The 18,506-nt window shown below is 37.3% G+C and overlaps 2 protein-coding genes across 3 annotated transcripts in view; both read right to left on the reverse strand.

The window, feature by feature from the left end:
* Positions 1 to 13,272, reverse strand: part of LOC109049134 (E3 ubiquitin-protein ligase SMURF2) — a 52,209-nt gene extending 38,937 nt beyond the window's left edge. For both annotated transcript variants that reach the window (XM_042729276.1, XM_042729272.1), the window contains exon 1: positions 12,834 to 13,272. In XM_042729276.1, coding sequence (XP_042585210.1) covers positions 12,834 to 12,885 — 52 coding nt within the window. In that variant the 5' untranslated portion in view covers positions 12,886 to 13,272. The remainder of the gene's footprint in view (positions 1 to 12,833) is intronic.
* Positions 13,273 to 13,397: 125 nt separating this feature from the next.
* On the reverse strand, positions 13,398 to 17,252 carry LOC109049135 (importin subunit alpha-1-like). Its single transcript, XM_042729284.1, has 11 exons — positions 17,201 to 17,252; positions 16,970 to 17,071; positions 16,714 to 16,854; positions 16,561 to 16,646; positions 16,202 to 16,470; positions 16,015 to 16,109; positions 14,940 to 15,203; positions 14,615 to 14,848; positions 14,341 to 14,523; positions 13,919 to 14,068; positions 13,398 to 13,641 (listed from the first exon to the last, which is right to left on the reverse strand). The coding sequence occupies exons 2-11, from the start codon at positions 17,033 to 17,035 to the stop codon at positions 13,552 to 13,554; spliced, it is 1,578 nt and encodes a 525-aa protein (XP_042585218.1). The 5' UTR covers positions 17,036 to 17,071; positions 17,201 to 17,252; the 3' UTR covers positions 13,398 to 13,551.
* Between the last annotated feature and the right edge of the window lie 1,254 nt (positions 17,253 to 18,506).

Consider the following 18,506-nt stretch of genomic DNA (forward strand, 5'->3'; position numbering starts at 1 on the left):
AGGCTCTGTACATTCTGCTGAACAATAGTAATACATTTCTGGCAAATACTTGTCTTTAAATTAAACTGGACTTATTTTGACGAGTTGCCGTGAATACCTTACAGTTCTGTGTATGTGATATGACGCTAGTTTTACTCAAATCAAACGGTCAAATGCTCATGAAGTGACTCTTATGTGCGTAATAAACAAAGTTCATTAATAGAGACACGCAGAACATGCAGGATTCTTATTTAAATAGACTTTTCCGGCTTAATATTTACAGATATTAGTCCATATTGCTATTTGATTTGAGTGTAATGACCTACTTTTGATGACTGGATTCCACGATTCCGTCCGTGTTTTCCGCATCACGGAAATCATAGGGCCCTAAAGACCTCATGCATGGATCTGTTACACATAAGTTTTGTTTCTCAACAGTTTACATTCACTTAATAGCCTATATACTGACAATGTTTAGTATAAATCTTCTGTTTACGTGAATACTCATCAAGATGGGCATTTTGATATCATTTTGAATGTATTTGGCCATTAGGCGCAACAACTTCATTCTCTAGTCACGCACTCTCAGATGTCACTCTGTGTGTGCATGCTTTAAGTGTGAGCTCGCAAAAAGTGGTCTCATAGAGAGCGCGCAAGTACTGAATTGAGCACTTAAATGTTAAAAATTGTAAAACTCAAAAGCATGTGTAAATGATACATTCCATCATTTGTCCCGAGTGTCTTTCACGCAGAAATATTTGCCAGAATTTCCCACGTTCAAGTGAGGAAAATGCGGGAATGAGTAGAATTATGCCAAGTCCCGTGCCAAAATTCGAGCCCTTTGTGTCAAATAATATCTAAAACATCAAACTCAAGTATAAATCCCATCCAAACAGATTGCAAAAATAAACACTAATGGAGACAAGTTTTCAACCGACCACCAATGGACTGGAAATAAGTCTGTTCCCAAAGTTGTTTGATACTTGGGAAAGGACACAACCAATGGTGGGAAGATTTGGGGGTTGACAAAATGGGGTTAGTGGTTAAATAACAGGAACGCTGCATCATGGTACACAACACTGGAGAGGAAATGGGGGTGTGCGAGAGAAGGAGCTGAAAAACCAAATGTTATTCAGATAATTAACACTTTGGGGTCCAATCTAAATCAGAGATGGAACAATAATCCTTGCGTTTCCTCGAAACTACATGGGCCTCAATACTCAAAACAAGAGTTTTTCAAACTTTTTGATGCCACAAATGTCCAAATATGATGATCCCCTTCTTAAAATGCAAAGGCAGCTATATTTTCCATGTATAAAGACTCAAAGTTTCAAATATTGTCTGGGGAGACAAAAAAAACAAACAAAAAAAACTACTCACTGATTTTGAGATGTATAAACCTGAGCTGAACCATAAAAACTATAGTTATTAACAGAATAAAATAATTGTTATTAGTCTCAGGATTTCTAGCCAATCTTTAGAAACCAGTAACTTACAATTTATTTGTAGAAAATGTAAATATATATATATATATATATATATATATATATATATATATATATATATATATATATATATATATATATATATATATATATATATATATATATACACACACACACACACACACACACACACTATACAATATATATCTGTGTGTTTGTGTGTCACTAGCATACAGATAGCCTCAAAGCTAACAAACATGGACTAAAAGCCACAAAGCTACTATTTTGTTTTCATGGAGTCTGTTGTGGTGGAAGAAAATGGTCGTCTGACTGAACGTTTGCCTTACTGAAAGGTCTGCTCATGAGTTCATCCATGACTTTCTGAATGTATAATCCAGTCACTCCAAACAGGCTGAGGCACCTCACTGGAATGCAGGCCTACTTCCTCCTCGTCTCTCTCACTTAAACCACTTCCCCTCACACTATCTGCGGAGTGGCCCAGCCTTGCCCTGCCCGTCTGCAGCCATGTTTTGTCTCCAGGTCTAGGGCCGCACGCTCTTGTTCGCAGCATTGTTCGTCTGTAAACAAAAGGCTTCCTTTCTCTCCGCCACTCCTTCCTACTTCGCTTCTTAAAACAGTACAGGAAAGATGACGGAGGAAAGGAGAGAAGGGTGGAGAGGTCGTCTCGTTGTTAGTGGAGAGCTAGGTGTAATCTTGAATTCGCTTCCTGCTACCGCACTCTCCGGTTTCCCCCCTTTCGTGATCGTGATTGAGTAAGGAAGGATTTAGTTTTACTTTCTCACTCACTGGATTGGTATCTCATTCATTAGGGCCATTTCTTGGCATCCTGTTTGGTTGAGCTCACATCTGAGTCAAGATGTGCACTTATCAACGGAGAACTCAGTGACCAATCGAGATACTGCTATAATAAGTGCTACAGGAGGCGCAAAGACATTATCGGATTGGATCGTAGTTCTGAAATCCATTTTCCACCAACTTCTTTACAGTGCCAAAGGTTAATCTCTTAGTCAGAGGTCTGAGAGACCACTTAGTCACAAATTGAAGGCCACATAAGACTGAAAGAAAACACAAGAGACTTAAGGACCATCAATGGCTATCCCAGAATTCCTCTGTGGTTTCCATCTCAGACTATGAATCATTTCTTTGGGGTTAAAAATCAAGCGATATTGAAAGCTTGTTTAAAAGAGAACATTTTCACCTTTAGTACATAATTCACTTGGAGGAAAAGTGTCTGAATCAAGCACATTTACCTTTGACAAGTCAATCAAAACTATAATTTACTGACAGAGTGACAAAAAAAGCAGAAACACACCATAAAATGTGGTTTAACTGTAGATAAGTACATCAATATTACAAATTGCAGTCACAAATAGGTTGACTGCAACAACATATCCTTCCTGCAATGCTTTCAACCACCAGTACAACCTAAGTACACCTTGGCAACATAATAGCCATTGGCTAGTATAATTTTTGGTTTACTCGCCAGACTGATTATTTTTTATATAAATATAAAAAGCTTATGTTTGTAAAATGGCGCAGCTTTTTAAATATCTGAAAGTACACTCTTAACATCAGTCAGTCAAGCATTATAATATGATATTATGACAATCAAGCATTATTTAATGATAGAACTTTAGTAATTAGAATTAAGAGTCATTGTAACTGAACTCAGGATTGGTGGTGATGCTTAAGATACTGTTGGTCATTCAGTGTTTCTGTAAAAAAGGAGAAAAAAAAACAATAATACTGATAAGATAATAATAATAATACTATAAATTTTACTACTAATAACAATATAAAATGCACTAATGATTAATGAGCTAATGAGTTGATGAATATTAATCATGTTGTCTGCATTTGCTTGAACTGATTTGCTAAAATCAAAACAGGGACAGTAATAGAGGAGCGCCAGCCAATGAGATTGCTGTTTGCACATTAGTTCCGCCCACTACCGGAGAAACCGGCATATTTTCAGCTTGTTCTTAAAAGCTAAAGAATTCCAAATGAACTACATTATTTTGACAGGAAAATACAACAAAGAATATGGTTTACATGTAGCGTGTCAATTCTGCATGGTATGCAAGACTCTCTCTCGCCCTCTCTTTGGGTGTGTGAGAAATAGCGCTCTCAGCAAATCAACGGCGAGTTTATGGTACGTCAAATACAGGTATGCTGCACATCCATTGAGATGAACTAAAAAAAATTGCACAGACCGCTTGACAGAGATCGAAACACTGAAGTGCTCAGTTAGTGTTCGGTGAGTGAAAATATATCTGTGCAAAACTTATAATTAGCCTTCAACTCACACACACTGGCGAGTAAAATCTAAGAATTTATAAGCTAATGGCTGAAACGATTAGTCGGCAACGCTGACTAAAAAAATTGTCAACAAATATTTTTGTTGTCGAATAGTCGTTTGATCTCATATGACCTAATGTAAGACCCTGCAATAACACAGTTTGACCAGTGTGGTGCTGTAACACAAGTCTGTAATTCAGCCCTCCCGGATGCAATTCAATAGAAGACAGCAGAGCCGAACCTGAGGCTGTTGAGCGGCGTTTGGATGATTATGTGAACATATGCTGTGCGTTTTCCTCTCAATAACAAAATAAACACATCAAAAACTGACAGCGGTGAGAAAGCAGCAGTTAGGAATGCATCTGATTACAGTGATGTGGATGTTTGCACAAGCTCTGCAGTTCGGTACTCCAGTAAAGTCCAGTCACGTCACTTTATTTATATAGTTCTTTATGCAATAGATAGCCTTAAATCAATCAACTTTACAGTATTAAACATGAAAAACCAGAGTCAGTGTCGCTTTCAGTTAGAATTACAACTTGATTTTCTGTTATAAATCAGCTCTCCGGTGTAAAGTTAGCTAATGATAAAATCTTTTTATTAGTGGGGGAAAAATATTTAATTAAAGTGATAGTTTGGTTTGCAGAGATCAAAACTTGATCTAGCTCAGGACTGTTTTGATTACCATAACCCTATAAGGTATTTTAACAGAGATTATGTTGTGAATATAATACCAAAAATAAAACGCCTTATCACTTCCCTTTATTTTGTTTCTTATCCATATGACTTACAAAAGGAGATGGCAGACAGAATGATGTCATTCAGTAACTTTTCATATAGCGAAAAATAAATGATGAATGAGAGTTTCTCTGTCTGTCATCTCATTTTGTGCCAAATATATTTATTTGTATAAATTAATTGTATAATAATTGTAATTACACACGATTTTCAAAAGCTGAAGTGATTACCTTTATTTATTTGTTAGAATATGTATAACTCAATATTTTAAATAATTGCAAAAGCTAAATAATCAATATAATCAAATAATCAATCAAAGTCAAAACTGATTAATGGGTGAAATAATCGACGATTACTCGGTTAACTGTACTAATAATCATTCGATTAATAGATTATCAAAATAATAGTTTGTTGCAGCCCTAATGGCTAACAAAAGAAATCATTTAGTCCCTCAAAGTAAAGATTTTGTCGCATATTGTCTTAAATGTCCTTTGGCAGCTGCTATGGTATTAATGAAAAACAAACTGCTTTGGATAATTCTCTGAAGTGCAAAGGTTTAGCTATGTTCTCATATTCACATCATGAAAATCATGAATGAGACAATATCAGGCACAACATTGAGAAGATGTATCTCTTCTCCTGAGATATGTGGCTCTAAAATGTGAAATGGAAACCCAAAGATTCGGCCCATATAACCCAGACCTTTAACACTTTAACAAAAAGGAAAAACCACTACAAGAAGACACCGTGAACCGCTGGAGGAAGGTCTAGGGTAGTGGGCTCAGACTAAACAACGCAGACCTCAGGAAGCCTGGACGACTGCCTAGGTGCACTTGGAGCTGCTTCAGGTAAACATCAAGATATGTTCCCAAACGAGACCACCGCTGTGTGTGGCTCTGCCGACAGACCCCTAATTCACCTGTGAGCAGAAAGTTCACACTCGGTTTGCTCAGGCGCCGCTGAAGTGAGAAGTTCAAGACAGCAGAAAAATTAGATGTGGTTTCATCACTTTTACACAGTCCTTATGATTTGTCAATAATAATGAAAACAAATTACAAAAACTACTCATTAGCTAGAAATTTAAAAAAGCTAGATCAGAAAAAAGATTTTTTTTGAAGTTGTAAATAAAACAATCATTATTGGGGTACGTTTTACAAGAAAATGCTACTGCAAAATTTTACATTTAATTCAACGTATTGCTTGCCGTTTCACTGTTTCACACACACACAAAAATCATTGCAGTTTAAGCTGGATCTTCCAGCAGGGAAGGGTTAATGAAATCTACAGTTTATCAAATGAAGACATGTATTTTAGTCGATTGCCATTTATCACTTTAATTCCCACTAGAGAGCAACCCCGGCATGCTTTTCCAACTGTAAACCATTAACCGCTTCTATCTGATCAACACAGCAGTACTTTCCCATCTGAAGCACCCATAAACAGCATGTAGTTTAGCGGAGTTAATATTCCTAACAATCCATCAGCGTCATCTACAATAAACAGCACTGCTCTTAAAGATCCACTGAATCCAACTGACCGACAAGAAGAACATCATATCGGCCAACTTTGAACTATTAGCATTGGCCAATAACCACATTACGGATGGGACAAAATGGTTGACTCACCCAACAAACTCAACTGAATATTTTTCTTCATCAGTATATTTGTGTTTTTCCAAGTAAAAATATCTTAAAACAAGATAAGCTGACTTGAGAACAACAAGAATATATTTTATACTCCATTAGCAAATATGTGCAAATCTAATACAATTTATCAAGGGATGTGCTTAAACCAGAAACAGAACTAAACAAAACATATTTACATAACTAGCTACTTGACATTTAACTACTGACGAAATGGGTGGAACTCACAAAACCTGTCTAGGTTAAGTCTACATGTCACCTCAGAGTTTCACTAAAAAAAGGAACTACACTTCCTTTAAGGAAGTGCTTCAAGGAAACAACTGCCAAAGTATTCACAAAACATCATGATATATTCTTTAAAAATGAGTCTTAATTTCCAATTATTTAATATTTTCTTACTTTTTTTCCCATAAACAACTTTCAGAAAATTCAAAGCGGGACTGGACTGTGTTGCTCTAGGACAGTTGTGTCATCCACAGACCGAATTTGACAAAATGCTCAATTAAAAGACGTTTCTACCACTTCTATGCAAGCTATAATGTGCACAAACAAAATGAAGAACTAAAATAAAATATTATGAGTATACAGAATTGACAATAAAGTGACTTAAACCTTTCCCCACAAGCTAGACTGCTCTCCTCCACAACTACAGACACAAACAAGCAGGGAAAGACGCCAAAAAGAGAGATTTTTTTTAAAGAAATTGAGGCCTATAGCCTGTATATAAAATCCAGGCCCTGTGCATTTAACCGAGTCCCTATGCGCAGATATATGCGTTAAACACACAAATGTTTACCATTAAAAACTGTCCCGCCTGACCACAAAACTGTGTGAAATCTCTTGAAAGCTGTTCCTGATCTACAGAATTAAAGAGTGCTAATGAGGAATGTCTCGCCAAATGTTTTCGTTTTCAGCCAGACATGTGGTGGAAGTCATACGCAGACTTGTCTCAGCTGGCATCGGACCACAAGCCAGATCCTGGATCACATTTCCCCCAGTCCAATCTGGTCAATCAAGGTTTAAAAAAAAAAGAGAGGAGGAAAAACAGACAGCATTATTTCTCTGAATCGTGAAAAACACACCTAAATGCTTCTAGCATCTTGACACCTGGTCTGAAATATTGCACAGCGCAGCGGTTAAACAGCCTGCGTCTGCGATTCTGTCGCAGCTGTCCTGCTTATCTGGCCGGTGCAGTTCAGATGCAATGGCTTGTAAGCACAATCGTCTCGGCCTTTGCCTTGCAGCAGAGCAGCTGAACCAACAGGAAATCCAGTCTCAGTCTATTAATTGGTGGAACAATTTCAATCATTCGAGGGCTCTCGGTCGGAGAAGGAAAACGTTTACAAATGGCGTGTAATTATTACACTTTCTTTTTGCCTGCTTTCGATTTGTTGGGTTTTTTCCCCTCCTGCCCTTTAAACTCTCAGCTAGAATGCAATTCGGAAATTTGGCAGCCGAGTCGACAGCCATATGCTGCTAAACATGGTGTTTTTACCACATGGCCGAAATGACTTTCGTTGCATTCCATTAACTATTACATCACATTAGACAAGGACAACAGTCTGATGCCTACAAATAGACACTCTCCTCTGAGTTTTCTTTACTAATATCAATGTTTGAACCACAGCTATAGATAAGAGTTTCATGTTGGATTAAGATTACTTTGCAGTCAGCATAACCCAACTTATTTCAGTAATATGATGTATTTCTGAGAGAAACAGGAGCAAAACAAATGTTGTGCAGGATTTGATTGGGGGAGGGGCTGAAAAACAAGAGGGCTTGATGATGTCAGCCAGCAAGGAAGTCGTTTCAGAGGTGGAGCAAATCATTACATTTTGATTAAAGATTACGAAGACAAATGTTTGTTCAAATGCTTTAGAATAACACGCACAACACGACAAGGACTGCGCATTAAAAAAAATTTATTTTATTTTTTTAAACCTAAAAACTCTAGGCTTCCTATAGACTTTTTATTAAATCTGGGAATAACAATACAAGGACACTATTTATGCTAAATCATGCCCAGACAACTATAATTGTAACATACGACTGAACAGAGGCATAGTGAAACAGAGAGGGAAATGACAAGGAGATGCCAAACCATGCGGTGAGTCACACAACAAACCTCTGAATGACAATGCTTCTCAGAGTGAGATGAAGGGCATGTCCCTGGCCTAACCTAGTCACGTTGAATGTAAGACAGTGATGGATAACTCTAGGGAATTCCACACACGCATTCTTCAGCTCTGTGGATATGACAAATTTCCATCTTTGTTTTAAAGTCCTTTCCTTCTGCATCTTCTATATGTGTTCTACTAAAAAGACGAGTGTCATCAGACTTTTCAAAAAAAAAAAAAAAAAAAAAAAAAAAAAAAAAAACTTTTTGCATAATGAAAATTAAGTCTATTCATTAGACCTTTGTGATTTTTACATTTTAAAATTGCTTTCATGACAATTAAACTTGTTCTCCACAAAATCTGGTTACTGTAATCACAGATATTAATACAACTACTGAATAAATGGACTTTTTTTTTTTTTGCAGTTTCTGAGGATAAAAGAGGTAATAATAACCATTATATTTGAAAGCCACATTAAATAAATTTTATAATCCAAAAACATATAAAAATGACTAATATTTCAGGATCAATCCATCCCCTGTTTATTTTACATTATAGCAATGAGAAAGCAATAGCTAAAATTTGTAATGGATCTAAAATAAGGTTAATTTCATTTATGCACAAGACGAATCCGTTTTCATTCGATATAGACTTAATCCAAACAGGCTTTGTGAGATCCACACATATTGTCAGGAGCTAAATGTCAAGTAACTAGTTATGCAAATGCAAACGTTGCAATGGCAAGTGCATGTAACTGAAGAACTAAAGCAAGATCCCGAGATTACAATCCCGTCTACCACCATGGAGCAAGACACTTAACCCAAGGCTACTCCAAAGGGACATGGCAGTAAAAGCGGTCTAGACCTCAAATAAAATACAGTAGATCAAACCAATGATGAATCTGAATCAATCCACACAAGAAATCTTGTTAAGGTAAGGGGGGTCTTTTTGATTTCCTCAGTGAATTTGCATTCCACAGATGCCACTCGTCACCACAAAATGCCCGAGTCATGATATCAGTTTACAACCATCAGAACCAGATGCTGAACAGTAGTCTGCTGCAGTAAACATAAGACTACAGCTCTAAATGTCCTCTCCTCTCCGCCTCATTTCAACAGACACAGCACAAGCTTAAATATTTAATTTGGCCGCTCGCGACGAGTGGAAAGACTTGGAATTTGCCGGAGAGCTGATCCTGGAGGCACATCAAACATGGCCGCTGTCGTCTGTCTCAACGTCCACTAGTGTTTGTTTAGCTGTTTGCATCAAAACCGCTCAAACTAAATAAAAGTGACCTAGAGGATGACAGCAGAAATGTTGTCATCTGTTAGCAATAATAAGACCAAGATGGGTTCAGAAAGCACGAGATCCTCCTCACCTTCCAACACGATTCAGTAAGCAAGAAAGAATTAGCTTAGCTGTACTTGAGTGATTACACAAAGCATTCAGTTCACCCCAACAATTGAAATTCTGTCATCTACTCACCCTTTGTGTCTTTTCGAAACCTGTACGACTTTCTTTTGTGGAACACAAAAGAACATATTTATAGCAATCTGCTCTTTTCCATTCAAACGGAACGGACATTGTATAGCTTCAGAAGACTTGAAATACAACTCACAAGTTACGTTTATGGTGCATTATGGGGATTTTTTTTGGTGTTTTTGGAGCTTGACGTTCTCGTTTTGTGCTCCACAGAAGAAAAAAAAAGCCATACATGTTTGGAAAAACGTGAGGGTGAATAAATTATGTTTGATTTCTGGGTCAACAATCCTTTTAATAAAGAATAACGGCAAAATTGTACAAAGTAATAAAGGGTGTAAGATCACTAGGAAGTGGACATACTTAAAAGTGGGCTCAGGAATCAAGTAGCTTAGAGAAGCTGTACATTACACTGATTTTTTCATCAGTTATCTGAAGTTGTTATTGGAGTATGTTTTACAAAAAAAATAAATGTTCCGTTTTTCTACTTCAAAATCACGTTTTATTCAGTGTGTCACTTGCAGTTTCATTGTATCTGTTTGTGAAATGTAATAGGTTTCTACACCAAATTTCAGTGCACTTGTACAACAGCCATTGTGAAAATGTTTTAATACTAAAAAACATCAGAGAGACATTAAAATGCTTTCAACCAATCAGGACGTCTTGATTCAAGAGAAATGAGTTGCACTGTGGTGCAACTAGGTTAATCTCTTATATTTTGCAGCACTGGGAGCCGGTGGGAAGCTGTGAGATGACAGCAGGTCAGTCACTGTAAAAGTTTTATCCTCATTCCAACCCGCGGCGCAGTGAAAATAGCTCATTTAAAGGTGCAACAGCAACTAGGGAGGAAAATGAGCTCTTTCTATATGTGAGAGCCAGACATCTCTAGAGCCCCGCAGACGAATCTCCCAGTCTCACAGACTGCTGCTTCCTCCCACAACCGCACTGCTGGGTCATGATGAATACTACAACATCCTGCTGCATACTTGGAGGTTGATTTCACTGCACGGTATGCTTCATTGTGGAAAGCATTCCCTGAGGTCACCAACAGAAACTTTCATAGAGCCTGACTGATCATCGGGTTGACCGATCATTTTCATCGACATTCCCATCTGTGGTTCTTCAACATCGGGTCTCCGCGCCATTTGGTGGGTCTTTAAAGAACATCACCCAACAACACAACTGAGAGTTCAACAGGAAACAGCAGGGCTCACAGGAAACGCAACTTACTTATTGTTTGCATAAATTACTCATCTTTTATGCAACAGCCTTTCATTCTGAAATAAGAAATGAATAACATTTAATACTTACAGGCCAAATAAACTTGAAAAAATATTGGTGATTATTAGTATAATATCCATAATGCATACTACACAGTGCTCAAAGCTAAGGATTTTTTCTACTTTCCTGGTCGGGCCATTGGTTCAACTTTCTACTGGCCCTGCCACACACACACACACACACACACACACACACAAGCTTCTGTGACACCAACATTATAAGATTATAATAAACAAGAACAAATTACAAGCAATAGCACAAATAAAAAAAATAAACAGAACAACTGCTTTAGATTTTTAGATTTGTAGGTGTTCAAGTACAGAAATTAAATACTTTAATGTAAAATAACATTGCATATTCTTCACTGTATATACGTGCCTTGCATGTGTGCTTTTCATGTCTTCAAATGCTTTTCAATTGACTGAAAGCTTAAATTGGCAAAGCTGTAAAAACACGTGCAAATTCTAAACTTTTGTGAGGACTAGTGCTGTCAAACGATTAATCACATGCAAAATAAAAGTTTTTGTTTACATAATATATGGGTGTGTACTGTGTTTATTGAATATGTATATATAAATGCACACACATGCACATATATATTTAAGACGAATGTTATGTTTATATATTAAATATATTTATATATAACTATATGCATGTAAATGCATGTAAATATTTTCAAAATATAAACATGCATGTGTGTATTTATATATACATAATAAATATACACAGAACACACACATATATTATGTAAACAAAAACGTTTATTTCGGAAGTGGTTAATTGTTTGACAGCATTAGTGAGGAGGACACAGGCGCAGCAGTGCTCAACAAACCCATCTACTGTCCCGAGCGTCTTTTACACTGGCCCCGGGCCACCGGCCAGTCCTTACTGTCGAGCCCTGCTATGCCTTTATTTCTGCACTCAAATGATTAAGCTATTTATTAGTTTAACAAAACATTAATAAAATAATAATTAAAATGAAATTATTGTGCATTTAATCATAAAACACTTGTATATTGGTTGTTAAAACATTTAACCTTCTTTAATAATTAAATTTTCTAAAGTGAAACCTGTACTTCATGGGTACAGATGCTAACATTGTGAAGATTCACAGTACTCACAAAATACAGTGACAATGCTTGTTTTGTCAAAAATACCAAATTCAAAGATTTTCGAAATAATAAACATGTAGAACCATTTTTTTTACTACTTTGACAACAATAACTTAGTAATAACAAAAGAATATACAGTATGGATATTTTAATAAATTAAAAAAAGTAAACAGCTGCGATTTGTGAACAAATGCCACCAATAACTCAAACAAAGGTGCAGAGCTATATTAAGAAACCGATAAAGACAGTTTCGATGCTCAAACAAAATATCGGTCAATATAATGTTACTAACACCAAGTTATTTTTAACAGTGCAGTCCACTGTGTGTGCGCGTATAACTCGATATTATAATGGCTCATCTTAAAAACCCCTAGATCGAGGAGTATGTAAGTTAGCTGAGTGTATTCGCTTTAATAAGCAGGTTAAAGACACCGGCAACCAACTTAAACAATGAACGCAAAACAAATGGTAACGTTATTGTTGCGTTCGCGCGGCTCTATTATAACGTTAACGTTAGCCAAAGAACGCGACGCTGCAGCTCGGCCGTACATACGCCATAAAGCAAAACACAAACATGTATCATCTAGATATTAAACCCACTAGAGTCCTACTAAACAGAAGCCCACATGTAAAGATTGTAAACCACGATGACTTACAGCAGTAGCTGCTAGCCAGCTAGCCAGTTTCAGATGAAACTCTACGATGTGGCAAATTCCTTACCTGTTAAACGCAACTTAACGGGTCCATTTCTTCTAACTCCTTGATTAGACATGTCCTTGACCCTTATCCCGGCGGATTATCACGGAAAACGAGTCGAATGTGCTGTGGAGTTGCTTTCTGGTTGCCCTCAACGCCAGTTTCACAGTGAACAGAAAATAATGGAGTCACGGTCCTGTGGCCCGGATGTGGACAGCCCTGCCATGTCTACATACACACATACACCCGCGCCGCGGCTTCAACGCGCGCCTCGTAGTTCTACCTCAAAAGATCCGCTTACGAAGCCCTCATGAAGCCCTCCGCATCTTCCCCGCACGGGCTCTGCTGCCAGCTCAAGGAGACCTCGAGGGAAAAGTAGTATCGCTACAGGCGACTGAATTGAGGAAATGTGGTTTGTAAGGTGTCTGGCATCTGCTGAGCCACTAAAACCGCCCAGTGTGACGACATCACACCCACTTATTCACAGCGCGCGTGATCCCCACTTACATATACAGCTACCGGAATCACTCATTTCTACATTTTATTTATTTCGAATTGAACTCATGCATAACGAAGATACAAAACCACTCGTTCTTTCCCATTTTTATTTACAACAAATAAAATTTAAACAGATTTGTATGTACAACTCAGAACACGAGGTCCTCACAAAGACAAACACGAACAAGACAAGTAGTGGGCAGAAGTGTTCAGAACTAGCGTACAAAAATACCACAGTTTATGATTAGAAGTTGAAAGTGCTTTGGTTTTCATTGATTTGGAACGCATAGCCATCGGTGGTCGCTTCGGGGGCAACGCACTCGTCCTCTTCCTCCTGAGAGACAGAAATAAAAACAGCACTTTAGGAAGAGCGGGTTTTCTAAGAAGTATAAGAAACAAAGAATGCACAAGGACAGCTAGTCAAACCACTTTCAAGAAACAGAGAGACTTGTTTTGACAAATATAACAGTCAGTTATTAACATGCAAACTGCTAAAACCTGCACGATGCATACTACATTGTCCATAGATTTGGGTTTGTGTCACATTCTTTGCACTTGGCTAATGAAGAGATTCTGATAATGTGCAACAATGCATTTAACGTGGAACCGACCTCTCCAGAGAAGTACTTTTCAATGAGGTCGAGGGAGGCCTTGTAGACCAGTTCATTTTCGTGGGACTGCAAAGCTTCAATTTTGTCCAGGCCGCCACATTCCTCAATCATCAGGGACAGCTTTTCGACCTCACCAATCTTTTCCCCAGCCTAAAAAAAAAAAAAAAAAAAAAAGATAAATAAAATGGCAGATTTGACACCGAACGTGTAAAATAAATAAATATAATCCCATATTTTAAAAGTTATGATGGAACTATTGTCATGTACAACCAAGTGAAACCAAAATAAATAAATAAAAGTAGGATCTATGCATCGGTTGTTGAGACTTGGGTCAACAATTCATCCGTGCGTGTCTCATGATATAACATGCATTCAGAAAATAGATTGTGTGACTTCTTATTTCATGTCAAAAGAAATCATACCAAAAAGATATTGCTGATTGCATCCAAGATGACAAGAATAGTTTTGCTGTCTTTAGTGGAGAGCAGGTTCAGCAAGGGTTCGAGTACGTTGGCCTGGACAAGGTAAACCACTTGCTCTACTGTGCCTCCGCTGGTGTAGTTGGTCACTGCCCACACGGCCTCCTTCTGGGTCTTGTAGTCACCCTGCAGGAGTGTGAGAGAAAAAGGAGTTCAAAATAGATCATGCACGCAGCCTCACAGACAAGTGTTCTACTGTGTTCTTGTGGCAACGTACCCGTCTGAGAACTTCCACCAGGTAAGGCACAATGCCTGCATTGATGACCTCCTGAATTTGATAGTCTCTGCCAGCCGTGATGTTGGACAGGGTCCAGGACGCCTCCTTTTGAATGTTGTTCTTATGGTGGCGCAGCAGAGCTGGGAACATGGAAAGAGTGCCAGCGTTGAGCACCACCTGGGTCTGTTCATCTGTACCAGTGACGATGTTACCAATGGAACGCAGTGAAGGGGTCTATGGGAAGAAAACAAAAATTAAATTACATTTTTTTTTTTTTTTTTTTTTTAAATATAATTGAGCATATCACTACTTTAAGCCAACTTACCACAATGGAGAGCTCCCCTGATCCCAGTAGCTGCACCAGTCGAGGAACCACGCCAGTTTCCACCACAACCTCGATCCTTTCATTGGGCCCGTCGGTCAGGTACGAGATCGCCCAGCAGGTGTCCGCTAACACCTCCTTATCTTCATGATGCAGAAGGCGGATGAGCGTTGGCAGTATCTGTTTTATGGCATCCAGAGGAGGTGCAGGGTTCTTGTTGCGGCACAGGTTTGACAGGGTCCAGGTGACGTTCCTCAGGTAACCAGACTGCAGAACGAGACAGACTAGTCAGGAAAAATTACTGAAGCTTTGGGGCCACCTACTGGTAAAGTATGCCCACTACAATTTAAATAGCAGTTAAAAGCCAATAGTGCTGAACCCCAAAATAGAATGGGAGGAAAAAAAAAAGAAAAAAGAAATAAAAAAATTCTTCATTTTAACTATGACCCATTTACCTTTATTAAATATTAAAATTGTCAAATCATCATGACCTCAGTCAAGTCAAGCCATGACATACAATCTGTAAAAGCAGCTTTGTCAATTTTTTTTGTAAATATATTATATATATATATATATATATATATATATATATATATATATATATATATATATATATATAAAGTTAAGAATCGATAAAACCATCCAGTTAAGAATCAATTAAAGTCAGCTTTTTTAAAAGTAAACTTTTAAAATGTATTTTTATGCAATTTAATAAAATAGAATTAATAAAAACTTTCAATCTAATTAATTTTTTATTCAATAAATAATTTAAAAAATAAATATTTATATGATCTATTGTTTAATATCATAAGAATAAATATTAAATATAATATTTTACTTATGAAAGAAATATTTTATTACTATTTGTACATCATTAAAAAGATGTTTTTTTAAATAAACATCTAAAATGTGTAATTTTAACAAAATACAACTTAAACCTAATAACCATTTTCAATATTTAATATTAATAAACACTTTAGTAAATCATATTTTAAATAATTTAGAAATGAGCTTGTATTAAAATAATAATAATAATAATAATAATAATAATAATAATAATAATAATAATAATACTTACAGGAAATACAGAGAAATCAGGAACAGCCAGCAGAGCTAAGAGTGGGGCAACCGCACCATGTTTAATGACTTTATCTCTGTATGCAGAGCCATCACCTACAAGCACAAAGGAGCAAAAATAAATTCACACAACCAAGTCAACAAAAATCACTACATCTCATTGAACAGAAATGCTACTGGCCACCCACCAGCAATGTTTCCGAGGGCCCAGACTGCCTGCTCGCTGATGTGAGCGTGCGGTGAAGAGATGAGGCTGATGAATGCTGGGACGGCCCCTCCCTGAACCACAGCGCTGGTCTGCTCAGATGTTCCAGATGCAATGTTAGTCAGAGCCCAGGCTGCCTCAAACTGTATGGGAGGAGACTCGACCAAGCTCAGGAAGCTCACGAACTTGGGAATCAGACCAGCGCTGATGATGCGGTCAATAGGGGGATGCCTCTCTCTTGACAGCAACTTCCTGCATTTCAGTTTGACAAATCACAATAACAGTTGAAATGAATGCATATTTCTCTGCATGCAAATGCCAGCTTTTAGGCACTAACGTTACCTGGCAGCTTGGGTGGCCTGGACCTGAGTCTCCAAGACATTACTGTTCACACCATTCACGATCTCCTCCACCGTCCAGTGCTGAGCCTGATGAACACAGTCATGTCTTATGACGTGTAACAACCACGTGCTGAATGGTGGATCATCTACACACCTGACAGTTCTGGCTCTTCTCTTGAAGAGGAGAGGTGGCCTCGTCCAGCAGACTGCTCACGTTTCTCCTCTTCAGAATCTGCTCGTCTTTCTTTGCTTTGCGAAGCTCAACGTTGACTTCGACCCTTCGACGTCTCAGCTCCTAGCGGCACATTAAAGCATTTGACATCGATCATCAACTCAACCGCGGCACATTTGAAAGAAAACAGTCGATAACAAGCGCATTTTTTGTATTATCGTTTTGCAAAACTGCTTACATTTGCATCTTTTCCTTTGTTTTTGAACTGAGTGAGTCGTGCGCTGTTCTCATTAGCAGAAGACATTTTAATGAGGGTTGATTTTTCACAGTATATCGCGACCTGAAACAGAGAAACACGTTTGCGAAGATATCACACTCAGTTCTGAAATTAGACATGCGTACTTAAGAATAAACTACAATACGATATATTCAACTGTAATAATTATAACTCTACTGAAGAGGCACTTACCTTTCTTTCTAACCAAAGGACTGTGTGGCGGTGGAAGTATGAGGCAGACCTTTAAATTCGCTCTATGAAGAATCTGATTGGTCCGTTCGAGCAAAAGCATTTTCCTATTGGACCGTTTTGAAAAATCACACCGCTGGCGTGGGGACGGAGCTTCCGTATTACCGCGAGATTTGGCTAGAACGCCAAATAAGATTTCTGGGAACTAACTTCAATATTGCATCCTTTAGAACGAAATGACCTTCAGATAAACATGTTATTGTATTAACACTAAATTTGTATATTTAGAATATTTAATATTTTACATTTTTATTAGTGACATCTGATCGTTTTATTAATTTGATCATCTGATTAAAGGATCTCTATAAATATTTATGACGGTTGTTTACAAAAACCTGATTATTTAAGATGTTTTCAGCCGTTGGAGAAGCGGTTTCAAATTGTTTTAACCCACAATCATGACATTAAACGATACTGCAGTTTGTATTAATATAAAAGCTGTTAAAGGATGTGCTGTGCTGTTATGATTATTAAATATACTGTTTCTATTGAAAACAATTTAATCATAAATAAATCTATAGAACGCGCTTTGGTTAAAAGGAATGTACGTGTGACAAGGGGGCGGGGCGAGACAGCTCTAAGTTCAATTCTGATTGGTCAGCGGCTTCCTCAGATTTTTAAAATCCAGGATGAAAGAGAAGCTTGACACCACGTGTTACAGTATACAGAAAAATAAAAAGGATTTAGTATTTCTTTAAATCAGATAATCCTTCTTTGGCGTAATTATCATATTTATAATAGGCAATTATTTGTTTGATAGTCAAAGCAACTGGTGACACACAACTTGCCAGTTGTTAACGAAACTTTTAATTCGTTAATTAAAGCAATTCATTAGACTACGATTTGAAGATCATACGTGTATGAGCGTAGGATTGTAGGCTTGACACAAATGATCCAAAATATACAACCAAATAAGAGAAATAAGTCTTTATAGAAGTACTGTGATTCTATTAAGATCAGAGATAGGAACAAAACATGGTTATTGCCATACAAATTCTGTAAGATGGGAAAAGTGCACTTAAAAATATAACACAAAAAAAGCTTACTGTAATTAGTATATCCTTAACTATAAACATGAGAAAATATATGGTTTATTTTGTGCCCTTTAACACAAAAAATCTAGACAAAACATTAAGAATCGTGTTAGATCATTTATGTATCTACAAGTACACCATCTTAAAAAGAAATTTAAGAATTTTTTTTTTTTTTTTTAAATCTGAACTGCCAGATTGTTTAGGGGTCTAATAAT

The sequence above is a fragment of the Cyprinus carpio genome, chromosome A3 (genome assembly GCF_018340385.1).
Source record: "Cyprinus carpio isolate SPL01 chromosome A3, ASM1834038v1, whole genome shotgun sequence".
Classification (NCBI taxonomy): Eukaryota; Metazoa; Chordata; class Actinopteri; order Cypriniformes; family Cyprinidae; genus Cyprinus; species Cyprinus carpio.